This window comes from Erythrolamprus reginae, chromosome 1 (genome assembly GCF_031021105.1).
Source record: "Erythrolamprus reginae isolate rEryReg1 chromosome 1, rEryReg1.hap1, whole genome shotgun sequence".
Taxonomy (NCBI): Eukaryota; Metazoa; Chordata; class Lepidosauria; order Squamata; family Dipsadidae; genus Erythrolamprus; species Erythrolamprus reginae.
Genome location: NC_091950.1, coordinates 56,102,440 through 56,118,893, shown reverse-complemented (window position 1 = coordinate 56,118,893; position 16,454 = coordinate 56,102,440). Strand labels below are relative to the sequence as shown.

The following is a 16,454-nucleotide window of genomic DNA, read 5'->3' as shown; positions in this document are numbered from 1 at the left end:
GGTGATCTGTGGAAGGCATTGAAGATATACTTGCACTGGAAATATTCAGGAAAATTTTCAGAAATGTATCTGCCTTGAAAGTAACCCACATTGAACAAATGCACAGCCAAACATCAGAAGATGACCATACCGAATGCTGTATTATGTCATAAAATACTTGATGCCAATTTTTTTTTGTTATAAAATGTTTTATAAAATTTATCAAACTTCAATTTCATGTGAATCATGGATCCTGAATTTTGCACTATTAAAATTTGTTGCAAAAATCAAAACCAAAAGCACACACAGATGACTGATTCAGCTGGATTCATTAACTTCTTTATATATAAGAATATAGATGAAATAAATTTTACAATACCAATATAGGTTGTTCTTCAAGCAGTTACAAGTAGCAGAGAGCAGTTAGTTTCATTTCAGCAGAGCAGACAAGCACAGAATGGATAAGAGAGTCAAGAGGACCTGGAGCCACGTCCAACCTTAAACTTAAGTTCCATTTTCGCTTCTATGCACAGACTCAGAAGTGGTTAGCTCCCATTGGCTGACTTAGTTGCTATGCTTATTCATTGGCTGACCTTGTTACCATTGGCTCTCCCAGTTCATGAATATCTTAACATGGATGCATTTTATAAATTTGCCCATTTGAGCCTTAACTCCCCACCTGATAAGATAATATTGAATTTCTAGAAATCATTGAGGAATTGAATATTTAAAAATCCTCAAAATAGTTATCTATAAGAGTATGCATTTATCTACCTAATTATATGGTAGTTATTGCAAAATAAATTTTAAAAGGTGGGGAATGGAATGAGAATATATTGCATAAGCATGTTATAGTAAAAGAAGAGATATGGCCCCAAATTACTGGGGATGAACAAATGTGGGCTGTTAACTGAAGTGAGTGACCAGTATGAAAAACACGATTGAGCTGTTTTGATAACACAGGGAGAACAAATGGGGATGAATTGTAAACAAATCTGTGGTAGAAACAATGATTGAGCCAAGACAAAGGAGACAACTAAGAAATGAGCCGGGGTGGCACAGCAGGTAGAGTGCTATACTGCAGGCCACTGAAGCTGACTGTAGATCTGTAGGTCAGCGGTTCAAATCTCATCACCAGCTCAAGGTTGACTCAGCCTTCCATCCTTCCGAGGTGGGTAAAATGAGGACCCGAATTGTGGGGGCAATATGCTGGCTCTGTTAAAAAGTGCTATTGCTAACATTTGTAAGCCGCCCTGAGTCTGAGAAGAAGGGCGGCATAAAAATTGAATAAATGGAATTGAATTGAATATCTTGTTAAGCAAGAGCTGATGAGATCCTCAAAAAGAAAGAATTGAGAAGTTTAGAGAACAAAAGGCAGCATGAGAAAATGATGGAAATAAGGATAGTTTGCAAAAATAGGAAGTTATTGAAAGTTATGGATATTGCTGTGAACTAGGTACCGTTTTTTCTTGTTTCATACTTCCATTTTTCCCCTTCTGATTTGAACTCTTTTTCTACACTCAATATATTACTGCTTGCCTCTAAAAAGTGTAAATAATGTGTGTGTATGTGTGTCTGAAGGTACTATTTAGAAATTATTGATTTCAAGCTACTTTTTTTGGGGGGGGGTCTCTCCCCAGGTAGTTTTGATCTCATTTTTAGTCCATGTTTTGTATATACTTTTCTCCTTGTTTTCTATGTTTAATTTTTTTTGTTTACAATTTTAATGGGACTTCAAATTTTGATAATCATTTCCTGTAAGATTAACTTTCATTCAGTGAAATTAAATCACATATCTTGACAGAATTCCATAAAATTAATAACTCGACTTTTATGTTCAGTGAGGATAATGGATTTTGGAACATAACCGTGGTTTTTAAAAAAACTATTTATGCCTATTAGCGTTACTCATTGGCAGATTATGGATTTCACTTGCAGTTACATATTTGCTAAGAAAGAGCTATGTTAATTATATATTTTTCTTTTAGGCAAAGAAGTAAAAAAGTCTAAATTGGTTCGAAGCCAGTCTTTCAGTAGTCAAGCACTGCAGTCAAAATATGCCAACATTGACAAATGCCCCAGGTATATAATATTTTGCTTGCTCTAATATTAGGTTCATGACTGTAGTGTATAATCTACATTGTACCTGCCCATTATGGAAGTATAACATTTTCTTGGCCAGTTCAAATCTATAGTTCCTTTAGAGAAGAAAGGGCTGAAAAGAAAATTAATTCTTTGAGTGATGTACCATACTTTAAAAATTAAGTGGATAAAAAACAGAATGGGCTAAATGCATCTATATTTTTAAAAAGCTAGCAAGCATGTTGTATCTGAAGGCAGAAAGCTAGCAGGTGGAGGGGAGAGGAGGCCAAAAAGTTTCAGTTTTCCTTACTCCAGCCCATTGCAGCAGTTCCTTCCTGCACACAGACGAAAAGAAGGAGAACCATCGTGCTGGATCAGAAAAAGATGCGTGGATCCTGAAGATCTAAGCTTCCTTTCTCCAGCCCAGCTCAGTGGTTGCCTTTCATGCAGGAAGAGGAGAGGAACTCCTGCAATAGGTTGTCATGTGATCACTATTTACAATTTTCTCTACTGGCTTTTCCAGAAAAAATGGGGAAATTGGCAGGAAAGATTGTAAGCTATTGTTGCCTGCTAACAGATTTCCCCCTCCCTCCATTCATTCATTTGCTGGGCTGCAGAATACTGCAGAAATGAAGCTTGGATTGAGGGTGGGGAACTCCTGCACTGAACTGGAGAAACACAGGCCAGGCATTCTTTTTCATGCACAGCAGGGAGCTCTCTGCTCATTTTTGGCAGGCAGCTATTTCACTCCAACAACCCATGCAGTCATTTATGATTACAACTGAGAGAGTCAGGATTGCAATTGTTAAGCAAAAAGGTTATGATCACAACTTCTAACCAAAATTCCAGGTGTAATTGTGATAATAAGTTGACTATTACTATATAATTAGATTGTGACTGAGCTGAAGGAGTGTACACATCTATGTCTTTTAGAAAAGTCCTCTGTAAGTTAAGGCACACTTTAACATGTTGGCTATTATGTAAAGCATTCAATTGTCCTACTGTGCTAATCATTACAATATCTACCCTTGTCAGTAAATGCCTTAATAATTATAACACAAGGCAGGGACTTATTTGTGGAAGGTTGCAAATTTTCTTTCTCACCAGTTGCTTATATTTCTAATTTATATTGTGAACTTGAAGTTTGTTCCCTCTTTAACTTTATCATTTTACCATGTTGTGTAGTATTGTGAATTGTCTTAAAATTTCTAAAACGGAAAATTATTTTTAAAACTATACTAACAATAACTAAACATAACATTCCTATTATATATTTTTATTCCTTCAGCAAAAGTTCTTCAATAGGCTATACTTCTGTGTCAGGAATAGCAAAGAATTCTTTGTTCTCATTTACTGGTAAGAAAGCTGTATTACTTTTCATTGATGCATTTCTTTGTTTATATTTCATACTTCTTAACTGCTCATCTCCCTCAAATAAAATATTTTTTTTTACAATTCTTTTAGTGGCTTCATTTTGTTTTTTGTTTTTGTCTAATGCTCTTAGTTTTGCCCCAAATGAAAGAAATTATATAAGCCACCATGCTTGCTTGATAATCAGTTCACACAACTAACAAAATTTGTAGCTCTGAAAAAAATTAGCTTCATTATAACTTGACTTTCTGAAATGTTATATATTTTCTTTCAGATGATTCCTTCCGAACTCGTCCCACCAATGTCAGTAGCACTTCTTCTTTTAACTCTACTTCCACTTTACCATCTTCTTCTCGTAACACAAATAACACAGTTGATCAAAAAAGCAATGGGAATAAAGAGAGCCATTCACGGAAGGTTAGCTTGTAAGTGATCAATTAAAATTAGTGCAGAATTAAAGATTACAATAAATAAAATTTTTCGTGTTGGCACATTTAAGTTGTTTCTCCTACTCAGGATAAAAATGAATGCTGTTTATGGCATCAGTTCCATAGCTATGGTGACATAATTATTTATGATTATTTTAACCCCTATTTTACCAAAAACAGAAGTTGTGGCTGCAGATTCATTCTAATTTATCAATTAAGACTAGACAACCCAGGAGTTAAGTTATAGTTTAACACTTCTAATTTAATATTTGGGAGGCCATGCGTGCTTTGGTAAGCTATTTAATCTCAAAAACAATGTTACTAGCCCAAATATACTGTACAAAGAAGTAGAATTCTTATGGTAGTTCTGATTAGTAAGATGATTAAATAATCATTATTATCAGGAATAGCTGCAATCAAGTTATCACTGTATGTCAATGCTGTTAGATGTGGGTAAGAGAAGTGTGAAATTAGTATTCATTATTTCTGTGAATCACACATATGACTTTGTACTTGTACTGATCATCATTCTGGAATAATCTTAAACTGAGCCATGGTTTCAAATGATAGTCTACAGAAGTACAAATTCATATGTATGAATGTATTGATAAATACAGAAACATTGTTTACTACAGGCACTGTTATTTTGCAATATGATTCATCAGCACCCTGTATTTTTTGATATTACAGGTAATCGTCAATTTACAACTGGTTATTTAACAACTTTTGAAATTACAGTTGCCTTAGAAAGAGTTATTTAGGGACCATCATAAGATGTGATTAGTGGCTAGAATGCTGTATTGTAGGCCAATTCTACTGATTGCCAAGAGTTTAATCCTCATTGGCTCAAGGTTGATTTAGCCTTCCATCCTTCCAAGGACTCAGATTGTTGGGGGTAATATGCTGACACTGTAAATCACTTATAGAGGGCTATAAAACACTGTGAAGCAATATATAAATCTAAGTGCTATTGCTATAAAACATTGTGCTGCGCTCCTGTGATCACATGATGGCATTTGTGGCATTGGCAACCTGTTCACACTTAATCACCAATTTCCCAGTGCCCTGTGATCATATGGATTGCTATTTTTTGCAGGGATATATGGATATATATATATTTATTTTTTTCCTCCATACAAACTTTTTTCAATACATTTCAAAATACCTTCGAATTACAATAAAAACCGTATCTGATTAGTAAAGCATGTATAATTGTCCCCCCAAAACTTAATAGTTCCAAATTAATTATTTTTGGTATTCATAGTACCTCCCAATCTTGACCTCTAATTTTGTCATCTATAAATCCAAATTTTCTTCTAATTGAATTCCACATTGATTTCCTTTAACCTTATTAAATAATTTCATCTTACTCTTGCAAACTCAAATAAGTCGTTATATCCACTCCCTCTTCTCATACATTCTCCTTTAAAATAACTAAAGATCCTTACCACCTCTTCCTAACTAGAATTAAAAGAAAGTTTATAAGCTAAAAAAAAGGAAGTATAATAATAAAAAAAGAAAAGAAAAAAGAACCGAGCACTATTACTATTAAAAAATTTAAAAATACGGTAATTTAAAAAAACCAAAAAACAAAATCCTAATTATTAATCAATCCATTATTTTAGTTGAACATTTATGATAATATTATAATCATATGACGTATAACGTTGTGAAATTCTATCAATACTTCAGTGCATTCATAGTACTTTTCCACCTTTGTATTTCTGTATATATTTAAATATTTCCAAACTTTGATAATATTTAAAAAACCTAATATTTCACTATCATTAACTCACATCAGTCTTTTACTATTATAAATATAAATTATCCATATAATTCTATACTTCTAATACAATTTTATAAATTCATATATCATTTCTTAAAACAATGCTAAATCTATCTAATTGCATCCTTATATCAATTCATATTTGGTAATCAGTCATCCATCCTCAAATTTCCATTCCTCTTGCCAATCCCCAATTGTTTTGTATCTTTATTGCCTTTTTATAGTCAAATACTTTCTTCCTTTCTCTCTTTCTGCCAACCCTCCCCCCAATCTTTCCAGATTTTCCACTTTCCATTCCAATTTCTTTCTCATTTTGCCCATTCCAAGGTATCAGGTCACATCTATTCTCAATTTTATTAGTGCTTATTTTCTTATCATCATCAAACATGTGACCATTTGTAATCACCTCTGCCAACTTTCTCAAAAAGTCAGTGAGGAAGCCAGAGAGAAGCATGCAAACTGCTACCATCTGGCTGAAATTGCTGCCTGCTGAGTGGACCTCAGGCCCTCTGTTGGGCTGCAGAAATAGGGCTTCAATTGCAAACATCTGAACCCTGTTTCTGCAGCCTGGTGGAGGCAGAGGTGTTTGCACATGGAAGAGCACTGTGAATATAGGTCCTTGACTTTCATCCACAGTTGAGCCCAAAATTCCTGTTATTAAGTGAGACATGTTAAGTGAGTTTTGCCCCATTGCACAACTTTTTTAACCAACTTTTCTCAGCACTTCTTGTTAAGTGCATCACTGCAGTTGATAAGTTGGTAAGCTGGTTGGTTGTTAAAGTGAATCTGGCTTCCCCATTTACTTTGCTTGTCAGAAGATCGCAAAAGGTGATCACGGGACCTTGGGACACAGAAAAGGTCATACCATATTTTACAGAGTATAAGACACACCGGAGTATAAGACGCACCTTAGTTTTGGGGGAGGAAAATATGGAAAAGAATCTGCTTATCATATATTCATCTGGCTAGCATCCTTAGTCTGATCCTTAGTCTGGTCAGCTTCAACACATTATTTTATCCCCTGGTTAGGGCTTTAAAAAAAACCTATTCAATGAGAATAACAGTAAAAGAGCTTGCAAGTCAGTATGAGCTGGGAACATTATTAGCATCTAGAAAGAAACATTCGGAGCAAGTAGAGCAATGGGAAAAACCCTGCAAAGTCTTAGGGCTTGGAAAACATTCTTAGCAGAGAGTAACAATAAAAGAGCTTGCAAGCTGGTAAGAGCTGGGAACATTGTTAGTACCTGCTTAGAGCTGGAAAGAAACATTCGGAGCAATTTAGAGCAATGAAAAAAACCCTGCAAAGACTTAGGGCTTGTAAAACATTCTTCACAGAGAGAAATAATGAAGGTAAGGTAAGATCTGGGAAGATTGTTAGCAGCTAGTTAGGGCTGGGAGAAGCTACATTCAAAGAATAAGACACACCCAAATTATCAGCCTCTTTTAGGGAAGAAAAGGGTGCGTCTTATACTCCGAAAAATATGGTAAATATGAAGCCGTTGCCAAGCATCTGGCTTTTGATCACATGATCATGGGGATGCTGCAAAGGTGGTAACTATGAAAAACCATCATAAGTCACCTTTTCCAGTGCCATTATAACTTTGAATGATCATTAAATGAACTGTTGTAAGTCGAGGACTACCTATACCATTGTTTTGAAAACTAGAAAGATAAGTGATTGCATCCCAGTTCGTATTTCAGTAGTGTTCATCTGGAAGCTATGGGAATTCCGAGATACCTGAATCAATTTTCAGTTTACTGTAGGCCTGTAACTTTCATTGGTAGTGCATTGCTATTCATAGGAGTTCATCCAGAAAGTGGTTTTACCCACAGGAGACCTGCATTAGTGAGTTTTTGAAACAGAATGTATTCATTCCCATTGCTAGCAAGTAGACTGTGTTCAATGAGTCATACTCAAATAGACAGCAAACATGAATCACAAACATGGGGAATTACAAAAGAAGTATGTTGTGCTACTGTGGTACTGCATTTTGTTTTATTATCTTTTGTATGTCTGCTCATTGTGAAGAGCTTTAGACATTTTATTTCAACATAATGACTTAAATTCTTACACTCCTTCACAAAACATAAAAATATATAGCTAGTCAGGCATTAGTATGCTTAAGATGAATAATTTTAATGTGGGTTGGGATAAGTAATGCTTTACCATGTGGGCATATACTACTAAAACATCTACTATGTTCTAAATAACTCCTTTAATTTAACATTAGTACTCAGAAATAAATATCTTTAACAAGAACACAGGAAACTCATTCATATAATTACTCATCAAATTAAAGTACGCATGTTACAAGGACAAACAGGTATGATTGCTCTGGCAATATTATTTATGTTTAAGATAGTTGTCTTTTAACGTGATCTTTCTAATCATTAAGTAGCAGGAACAGAAAAAAGAGCCAGTTTAATCTAGGGGTTAAGGCACCAGGCTAGAAACCAGAAGATTATGGGTTCTAATCCCATGTTGCACATGGAAGCCAGCTGGATGATTTGGGGCCAGTCACTCTCAGTCCATGATATCAGGCTCAGATGAGAAACCAATTGGTCAATTCTATTGCAACCAATGAATCAAGACTCAGTTGATGTAAAAATGCCAGGAAGAAAGAAAAAAAGCAATGAAAGCAACATGAAGAACAGATTCATACAACATGAATTAAAAAAAAAAGAACTGTATATAATTTATTCATAATGCTAGGATCTAACAAACTAAATTAGACAACATTTCCACCCCCCCCCAAAAAAAAACCTGGTTAGGCATAGATTTTTTTTTTTAAATAAATGTCATGCCATCATTCATGTCATATTTTTAAAGCCTCTCCATTTTCAAAAGTAATGTAACACATAGTTTGAAGGATTCGAATAGACACCTCAAGCATGTGAATTAATTGTAGGTAGTCCTCACTTAATGATGATTCATTCAGTGTCTGTTCAAAATTACAACAGTAATGGTAGTTCTGACCATTCTTTGTCTGTTGCAGTGCCCTGCTTGTCATGTGATTAAAATTTGAGTGCTTGACAACTGGCCTGCCTTTACAATGGTTGCAGCACCCCACAGTCATATTATCCTAAGGACATAAATCTGGTAGGACCCAAAAGAAGGGCCTTCTCCGTAGTGACTCCCTCCCTTTGAAACATTATCCCCATGGAGATTACACTGGGTCCCACTTTGACATTCTTTCACAAGGCTGAGAAGACCTGGTTTTGTCAATGGGTCTGGGAAACCAAGAGTGAGATGGAGCCCATCAAGTGGCTCATTTGGTGGTTTGTTGTCGCCATGTGATAGACAGACAGACAGACAGACAGACAGACAGACAGACAGACAGACACAGTTAATTTTTGTAAGCCACTGAAAGTGAGTGGGTAGCCATATAAATTCTTTAAATAAACGAATAAAAGTCTTACCCTGCATGAACTGCCTTCGCTTCAACTCCCTCTACCTATCTCTTTCCACATCTCCACCCCTTTTTGCCGTCTTGCCTATCCCTGCCGCCACTTCTATTTTCTCCAACTGATTTTTCTATCTTTCTCACAATATTAGCTTAGCATCCAAGTCCTGGGATGTGTGCGATAAGTGTAGCTAGTTGTTAGAGCCTTGTCTTCTGAAGGGAGGTCTCTGAGCTTGGCCAATGGAGAAGGCAGACCTGCAGTGCCTGTGGAGCATCATCATCATCATCATCATCTGCCACCGGTGTGAAGATTGATAGCCTACATACTGTGGATAGTACAGGAGGATGGCATGGTGGCATGCTTCATCCCCAGGCAAGGCAGGGGAGACAGGTGGCTCCTTAGATGGTGACCAAATGGAAGGCGTCATCCAGGGTAGGGCAAAGCAGAACTGGAAGAAGCAGAGAAACCAGGGCATCCCAGAGATGCAGTGCATGCTTTGTAGCTCGCATTGGAGATGCTCCTGGAAAATCGGCTACAGGCAGCCCTCCAGGCTCTGGAACCAATCCAGAAAGAGGAAGGGCATATCTGGTTGAGGCAACTGGTCCATCCCTCTATTTTCGCCTTCCCATACTGCCACCTCGTTTCCTCTACCAGCTCTGTCCAACTACTACTTCCCTGGCCAGGCTCAGCAAATTCTTTTGACTAATGAGGCATCACCACATACCACAATTGCTGCTCATGTCCCTTGACCAACTGCTTATCTAGCTCCAGGATCCATGGGTTGGGCCTAGAGGCAAAAAGGAACTGTGACGCAGACACACACACACACACACACACACACACACACACACTCTCTCTCTCTCTCTCTCACACACACTTATATTTATTCTCTTCTATTGGAAGCAGATTACTTTGTTGTTCACATTTATTTCTATATTTAACAAATGTATAAGGCTTTCCATCTATGAAAGGAACTCAGAGCGGTGCACAAACATAAAATGATCACCCAAGATTTAGAAATCCATTAAATAAAGAGTAAGTACAGGGCCCTAAATATATCATTAATATATAAAACTCAACTCATGCCAAAAGACCATAGATCTTCCAGTCTCAGTCCTTACCAAAATGCTGATCTCCACAGCCTTCTGAAAGGCCACGAGGTTTAGTGCCAATCATATCTCAGGCCAGGGGCAGACTATTCCACAAGACAGGCAGCAGGAGAGAGAAGGCATGATTCCTAGGACCCACTGAAACACGTTGCTTCAGTGGGATTTAATACCTACCTATACAGTTGGATTTGGTAGGATGGACAGAAACTATCAAGAGAGATGCAATCGTGCAAGTAACTTGGTTCCATGCCATGTAGAATTTTAAAGGTAACAATTAGCACCTTGAATTGTCTATAGAAGCCACTGTAACTCATGTGGCAGCAATATTGCATGAGGATTCTGTAGTAAGACCAGTATTGCATAATATGCTATTGCTTTCTCAACCAGCTGAAACTTCTGAATGCTTTTAAAGGACAACCTGTGTCAAGCATGCTGTGGTAGTTCGATCAGTAGTTGGCCATGAAATGGTTTCTAATCCAGAAATTAGTACAAAGTATATCTGTATGAAGATGCCTTGGCCATGGCTGTCATCTGGTTTTCAGATAAGAACCACAAGTCTAAGAGGTTCCTCAGATTGCAGACCAACATTGCATAGGTGAATGATACCCTATCCAAATTTAACAATGGGGAGAGGCCAAGTGCCAAATCCACAGCCATTCAGTCTTTTTAAGCTTGAACGTGATTCTTCCCTTCCAAACTCACAAGTATCCGAGCACTGAGGAATGAAAAAATAGCATGTCATGGAAGGCCCAGGGCAGTTGTAAAACCACATATTGTCAGCGTAGTGATACCCACATGTTTACAGATGACTTTTAGCATTTAGCAATAGCATTTAGACTTATATACTGCTTCATAGTGCTTTACAGCCTTCTCTTAAGCAGTTTATAGAGAGTCAGCATACCCAACAATCTGGGTCCTCATTTTATCAACCTTGGAAGGATGGAAGGCTGAGTCAACTTTGAACCTACTGAGATTCAATCTCCCAAACTGCTGGCAGCCAGTGATCAGCAAAAGTAGCTTGCAGTACTGCACTCTAACCACTGCACCACCGAGGCTTTTTTCTGTGTTGATCACAAATAAAATAAATGAGTCTGATTTTAATAAAATATTCTATAAGAATTTTTTTTAATATGTACGTATGTATGTTTTCCAAACCAACAGTTAAGATACGTATATTCTGAGGTCTGTATGCAGATTTTTTAAATTGCATAATTATGGATGGAAGGGCGGGGGGAGATGGGTGAGAAGGAAGCCAATGGAGTTGGGTGGCACAATAGATAGGAAAGTGAGTGTGCTTTGAATGAAGACTGTTCTTTTAAAAAAGCATCTTGGATTCTTTTTTAAAAATGGAGTTAGAAGAAATAATGTTGATTCTTTTTTATAGAATGTGTTTATTAAGAACACAACAGTTTTGGAGCTGTAAATGATGACTGCAAGAAGTTAGCAGTTCTGAACACTGTTAATTTAATCTGCTCTGTGTGATAAGAGTGTTTTTGTTTCCCCTTAAGGAAAAACAGAAAATCAAACTCCTAAAGCTGGTGAAAGAAAGCATGCACACCAAAGACCACCGGAGACAATGTGGCTGAAGTCAGGACTGGACAAAGCTAGAGTACAACCTTGAATTTAAGGACCAGGAAGGAGGGATTGATTTGATACCATAATGTTAACATCTTCTGTCAGTTAAATAAATTCCTATGTTGTAAAATATCTTCATAGAAATAATGTAATATGTGCAGAATGCCAATGTTGTAAGTGAAGTGCTTAATTCAACGTTACTTTAGCAATGTGCTTTAAATCTGCTGCAGCTAAAGAGACAGGGTTTCCCTACTTCCCCCCTCTCAATTATGCCTTCTACTAGTTCAGGTTATTCAGTTTGGAATGAAAGTGCCCTCTACTTTAAAATATAGCTATTTACAAGCTTATGGACTCCTAATTTGCCTTTGCTATGGAAATAGGGCCATATGTGTGAAATTGCTCTGCGTATAAGAACAGAACAAGTGACACTTTCTCTTACGAAAAAGCTTTTAAATATTGAAGAAGCTTCAGTGTGGAATCTGGAAGCATGAACAGAGAAACGTGGAGAAGTGTAGTCCTTTAAAATAAACTTCTGCTATAATTTTAGATAATATTGCTTATCTGATGTATAAAATGTCAAGAGGATTTCTTTTCACTTTTTAATAAGAAACCGATACCTCCAAATAGCATATGAATGATTTCTTAAATTTCACATTGCAATTTTATTGTACAAATACTTTGTTTTAATTTACCAGTATATCCTGTTGTAGTTTCTCTTTATCCAATATTTTAGAGATGATTAATCTAGTTTTTAATTAATAGTTAATTCAAGCCATCATGCTTTTAGCTATATCAACATCATTCTGTTTGTATTCATGCTAACATTCCTATCAAAATTTGCCTGCAAAATGCAGTTCTATTTAAAACATTCAGTTTATGCCAATACTTGAGAGAGACTGTATGAAGCTATTGTCAGCTTCTCTACTTCACAAATGCAATCAGCAAAACTATATTGATATCAGACTATCTGTTTTTTAAAAAATATGTTGGTGTATGATAAAGATAATCTAATTTGTGAATGAATAAATGTGTGGTTACTTTTTACAATGTGAAATAATGAATGCTTTATGCACAATAAAACTTAGGCCATTAAAATACTGGAATGTTTTGGGTGGGAGAGATTTAATTTGCAGCTTTTAATTTAAATTAAAAATAAATAAATAAACAAAGACAGGAATATTCTGTATCTACTACACTAGCGATTAATATATAAGTCTAATATACATGCAGCAAAGCAAAAATTCTCTGCTCTTATAGTAGTGAACCAACCCCTTGAAAAAAGCTATTCACTTAAACCCTAAAGTAGCAACACCAGTAGCTGGAAAGGCTTAGTGAGTAGAGCATGTTTTCTGTGTTCAAGATCTTAGTATCAACACTTGGTCTTTTAATGATATTTAAATGATATTGAGTTTCATGAACCAGTGGCTTGCCTTGGAATAAGTGTTTTATACATAGTGTGTGTGTGTGTGTACTCTGTGCTAGCTGATGAGGCCAGAACAAGGCTGAAATAGCGCTATCCTAGTCTCCCTTAATTTTAAAAATTCAGCAAACTTCAGCAAAAACATGTGATACACACACACACACATTACATTCACAGTATCATTCAGAGAGCATTCAGCAATCCAAATGTAGCAACTAAATTCCTCATGATATTTCTTTATCATCTCATCTATAGACACTGTCCCAGATTTCTCCTAGTATCAGTCCTTCTGAACTAACATCCAATACAGCCTTCTCTTATGATACAATTTCTACACTGTTTCCCCAAAGTGAAACTTTCCAGTATTTTGTGGGTATTGCCCTTTGCTGAGTCCCCCATAATTATAAATTTTGTGATTGTCTGTGTAGTGGTCCTTTGGGTTCAAAGAAGAAGCATTGGTGCAATTATCTGTGGACACAGAAATGGCTCTGTAGTCCCAATCTGAAGATGTAGAATCTAACACAATAGGGCACTGCAAACCCATTGTTGTAGGCCATGGGGGCCTAGTGATGGAACAGGCCACCTGCCTAAGACCATCCAAGTCTTCCCTGACCCCCTGAAATACTTCATGCTATCCACAATTGCTAACCCCAACCTGCCACGCCGGATCACTTACCTGGTGAAGATCTAGCAAGCAGTCTCCTAACAGGTTGCTGGCTGAAATGGAGCCTCCAGGGGATGTGTGCAGCCCGTGGAGGCTCCATTTTGGCCTGCAATGGGCTGGGGGAGGCCCACAAGGGCCAAACAGAGTCTCAAAGGGCTAGATTCGACCCTTAGAGGCTTCATTTTGGCCTGCAATGGGCCTGAGGAGGCCTCTGGATGCCTGAGGAGGCCTCTGGATGCCTGAAGGGGCTTCTGAGGGCTGGATCCACCCCTCAGAAGCTCCATTTCATCCAAAAACATGCAGGACAAATGTTGCAGAGCCTCTGCGGCAGTGGTGCGTTGCTGCCAGTTCAGACTGGTTCTTTAAAATAGGTAGCAGAAATTTACTACTGCTCACCGAATTGGCAGCGATAACCGGCAGTCCACACTCCCAAATCGGTCCTCTGGTAGTTGTGTCTTTGAAAAAACACCTCTGCGCATGTTCAAAGGCTGCTGTGCATTCACAAAGGGTCATTTCCGAGTGTTTTACATGTTGTGACAGGGTCCGTTGCGATGCGAGCTGGTAGGGAAGATAAGTAGAACCCACCTCTGCTCTGCAGTTGTTTGTAAGGGCAAACAACTGCCATGGTGTTGCAAGATTCAAAGTTTGGGGCCTTGGTTGCAAATGCTAGGAGATGCATATCGCATCTCCTAGCATTTGGGAACGCTTGTAACCCAGGGATTACCTGTAGTGACTTTTGCTTCTATAGGTACAGATAATTTAGCATGGCCTACTAAAGTAGCTCAGTCTTTTTCAGACTGATAATCAAGCTGATTATCTAATAATCTAATCAGCTGATAATCAGCAGAGCAGTATGTGAGAAATTGTTCAGCATCAATTGGAAATCACTAACTATCAGGAATGCACAGTCATTGGCAAAGTGGATTTCTTGAATGACTATAGAACAGTAGTTCTCAACTTGGGGTCGGTACCTCATTGGGGTTGAACAACCATTTCACAGCCTAAGACCATTGGAAAATACAAATTTCCCATGGTGTTAGAAATTAAAGCTTCTATTCTGGCGCCTTGGAACATATTTCTACAATCCAACCAACCAGGCGTTTACAGTGGGGGTGTCCCTCTGACCTTCCTGCCAATTCTGTCAAAAGCTTTGTTGGGAGAATTGGCACTAGACTTATGGTTGGGGGTCACCACAACATGAGGAATTATGGGATCGCGGCATTAGAAAGGTTGAAAACACTGATATAGAAGCATTTTGTGCATTCAAGCGGTGAAGGTCAAAGAGAGGGCCATCCAATTGGAAACCCATATACAGTCCCTCCTAGACATGAAAGTAAAGAACAGATTGAATAGAATTGGGTTTAGCACACAATCCTGTTTAACTCCATTGGAAATGACAAATGTAGCTGAATCAACTTCACAAATTTCCTTGGAGATCCATAACGTTTCAGGAAAATCCAGAGAGATTCCCTCTACAGTGTTTAAAGCCTTTGTCAGATCAAGGAAGACAGTAAAAAGGCATGTTCTGCTCACTGCATTTCTGGACATGCACCTCATGTCAAATATCATGCCTGTTGTACTCCATTGTGGCTGAAAGCCATGCTGCACCTCTGGGATGTTCCTTTGCAAGACAATAACAAGTCCATACAAACAAATGCAGGCAAAGATCTTGCCTTGGTCGTACTCGTACAGCAGTTAGATACCTCTGTTGTTTCCACAATCTGATTTTCTTCCCCAACTCCGCCACCTCTAATTTTCATGCTAACTGGTAAATATAATTTTACCTTCCCTTCTGCTGCTAACTAGAGCATCTCCCTTGTAATAAGTGCAAAGTTCTTATTATGGATCTGTACACTTCAAGCAAGACCAAGCTGATCAGGATAAACTCACGAAAGACTTGAAATAGCTTTGATTGATTGCTTTCAGCGATTCTTCTGCCAGACTGAAATAGATAAACTCCAGAAGGGATCATGATACTGGTGGTAACTATTCTTTCATGCTAATATTTTTCATAGCAGCATTAACTTATAGCACTATGTTGTGGTCTCAATTCTGATCAACTCGCAGAAAACATTTGTAATTTATGTTGAGAAGAAGGTTCAACTAGTTTTTAACAAAAATAGAGAAAAGTGCAGTAATTCGCAGCTACAGGTATATTTAAAATGTAGACCTCATGACCATAACATCTGAACAAACAAAATTATTTGTCTTCCTACTCTCCCCAAAATCAGGTCCCTGCCCATTATTGATATATTGTCTGAATGAAGATATTTCCTACCCAATGATGTGGGAGTTTCTTCTTTGACCATGATCCTTTTTGCTATTTTAGTGTTGAGTGCTTTGGGAAAAAGGGTTGTGTGAATGTAATTTCTTTCATTCATTTCTTTATTCTAATTTTATTTTCCTGAAAGATACTGAAAGCATAAGAGAAAAATATTGTTTTGAGGAGGGATTTTTTTTTGTAAAAATACTTTAAGAAGGAAAATATTTACCTGTTTTTCACTTACCTATGTTTTTCTCATGATAATCAAAATGTTAGTGCAAAAGCATATTTAAAATGTGCTCTTAATATAACATGTAGTTTGACTTGTGGTGCTGGGAGGGGATATGTCACTAAAATAGAGTGAATCAAAAA

The 16,454-nt window shown here is 37.3% G+C and overlaps 1 protein-coding gene across 4 annotated transcripts in view; it reads left to right on the top strand.

Annotated features, from left to right (window-relative positions):
• Nucleotides 1-12,762, top strand: part of PPP4R4 (protein phosphatase 4 regulatory subunit 4) — a 76,008-nt gene extending 63,246 nt beyond the window's left edge. For 2 of the 4 annotated variants that reach the window (XM_070752952.1, XM_070752942.1), the window contains 4 exons: nucleotides 1,968-2,061; nucleotides 3,350-3,417; nucleotides 3,707-3,857; nucleotides 11,669-12,762. In XM_070752952.1, the coding sequence (XP_070609053.1) occupies nucleotides 1,968-2,061; nucleotides 3,350-3,417; nucleotides 3,707-3,857; nucleotides 11,669-11,693 (338 nt within the window). In that variant the 3' untranslated portion in view covers nucleotides 11,694-12,762. The remainder of the gene's footprint in view (nucleotides 1-1,967; nucleotides 2,062-3,349; nucleotides 3,418-3,706; nucleotides 3,858-11,668) is intronic. The other 2 variants (XM_070752923.1, XM_070752932.1) reach the window with 1 other exon arrangement.
• Nucleotides 12,763-16,454: the final 3,692 nt, after the last annotated feature.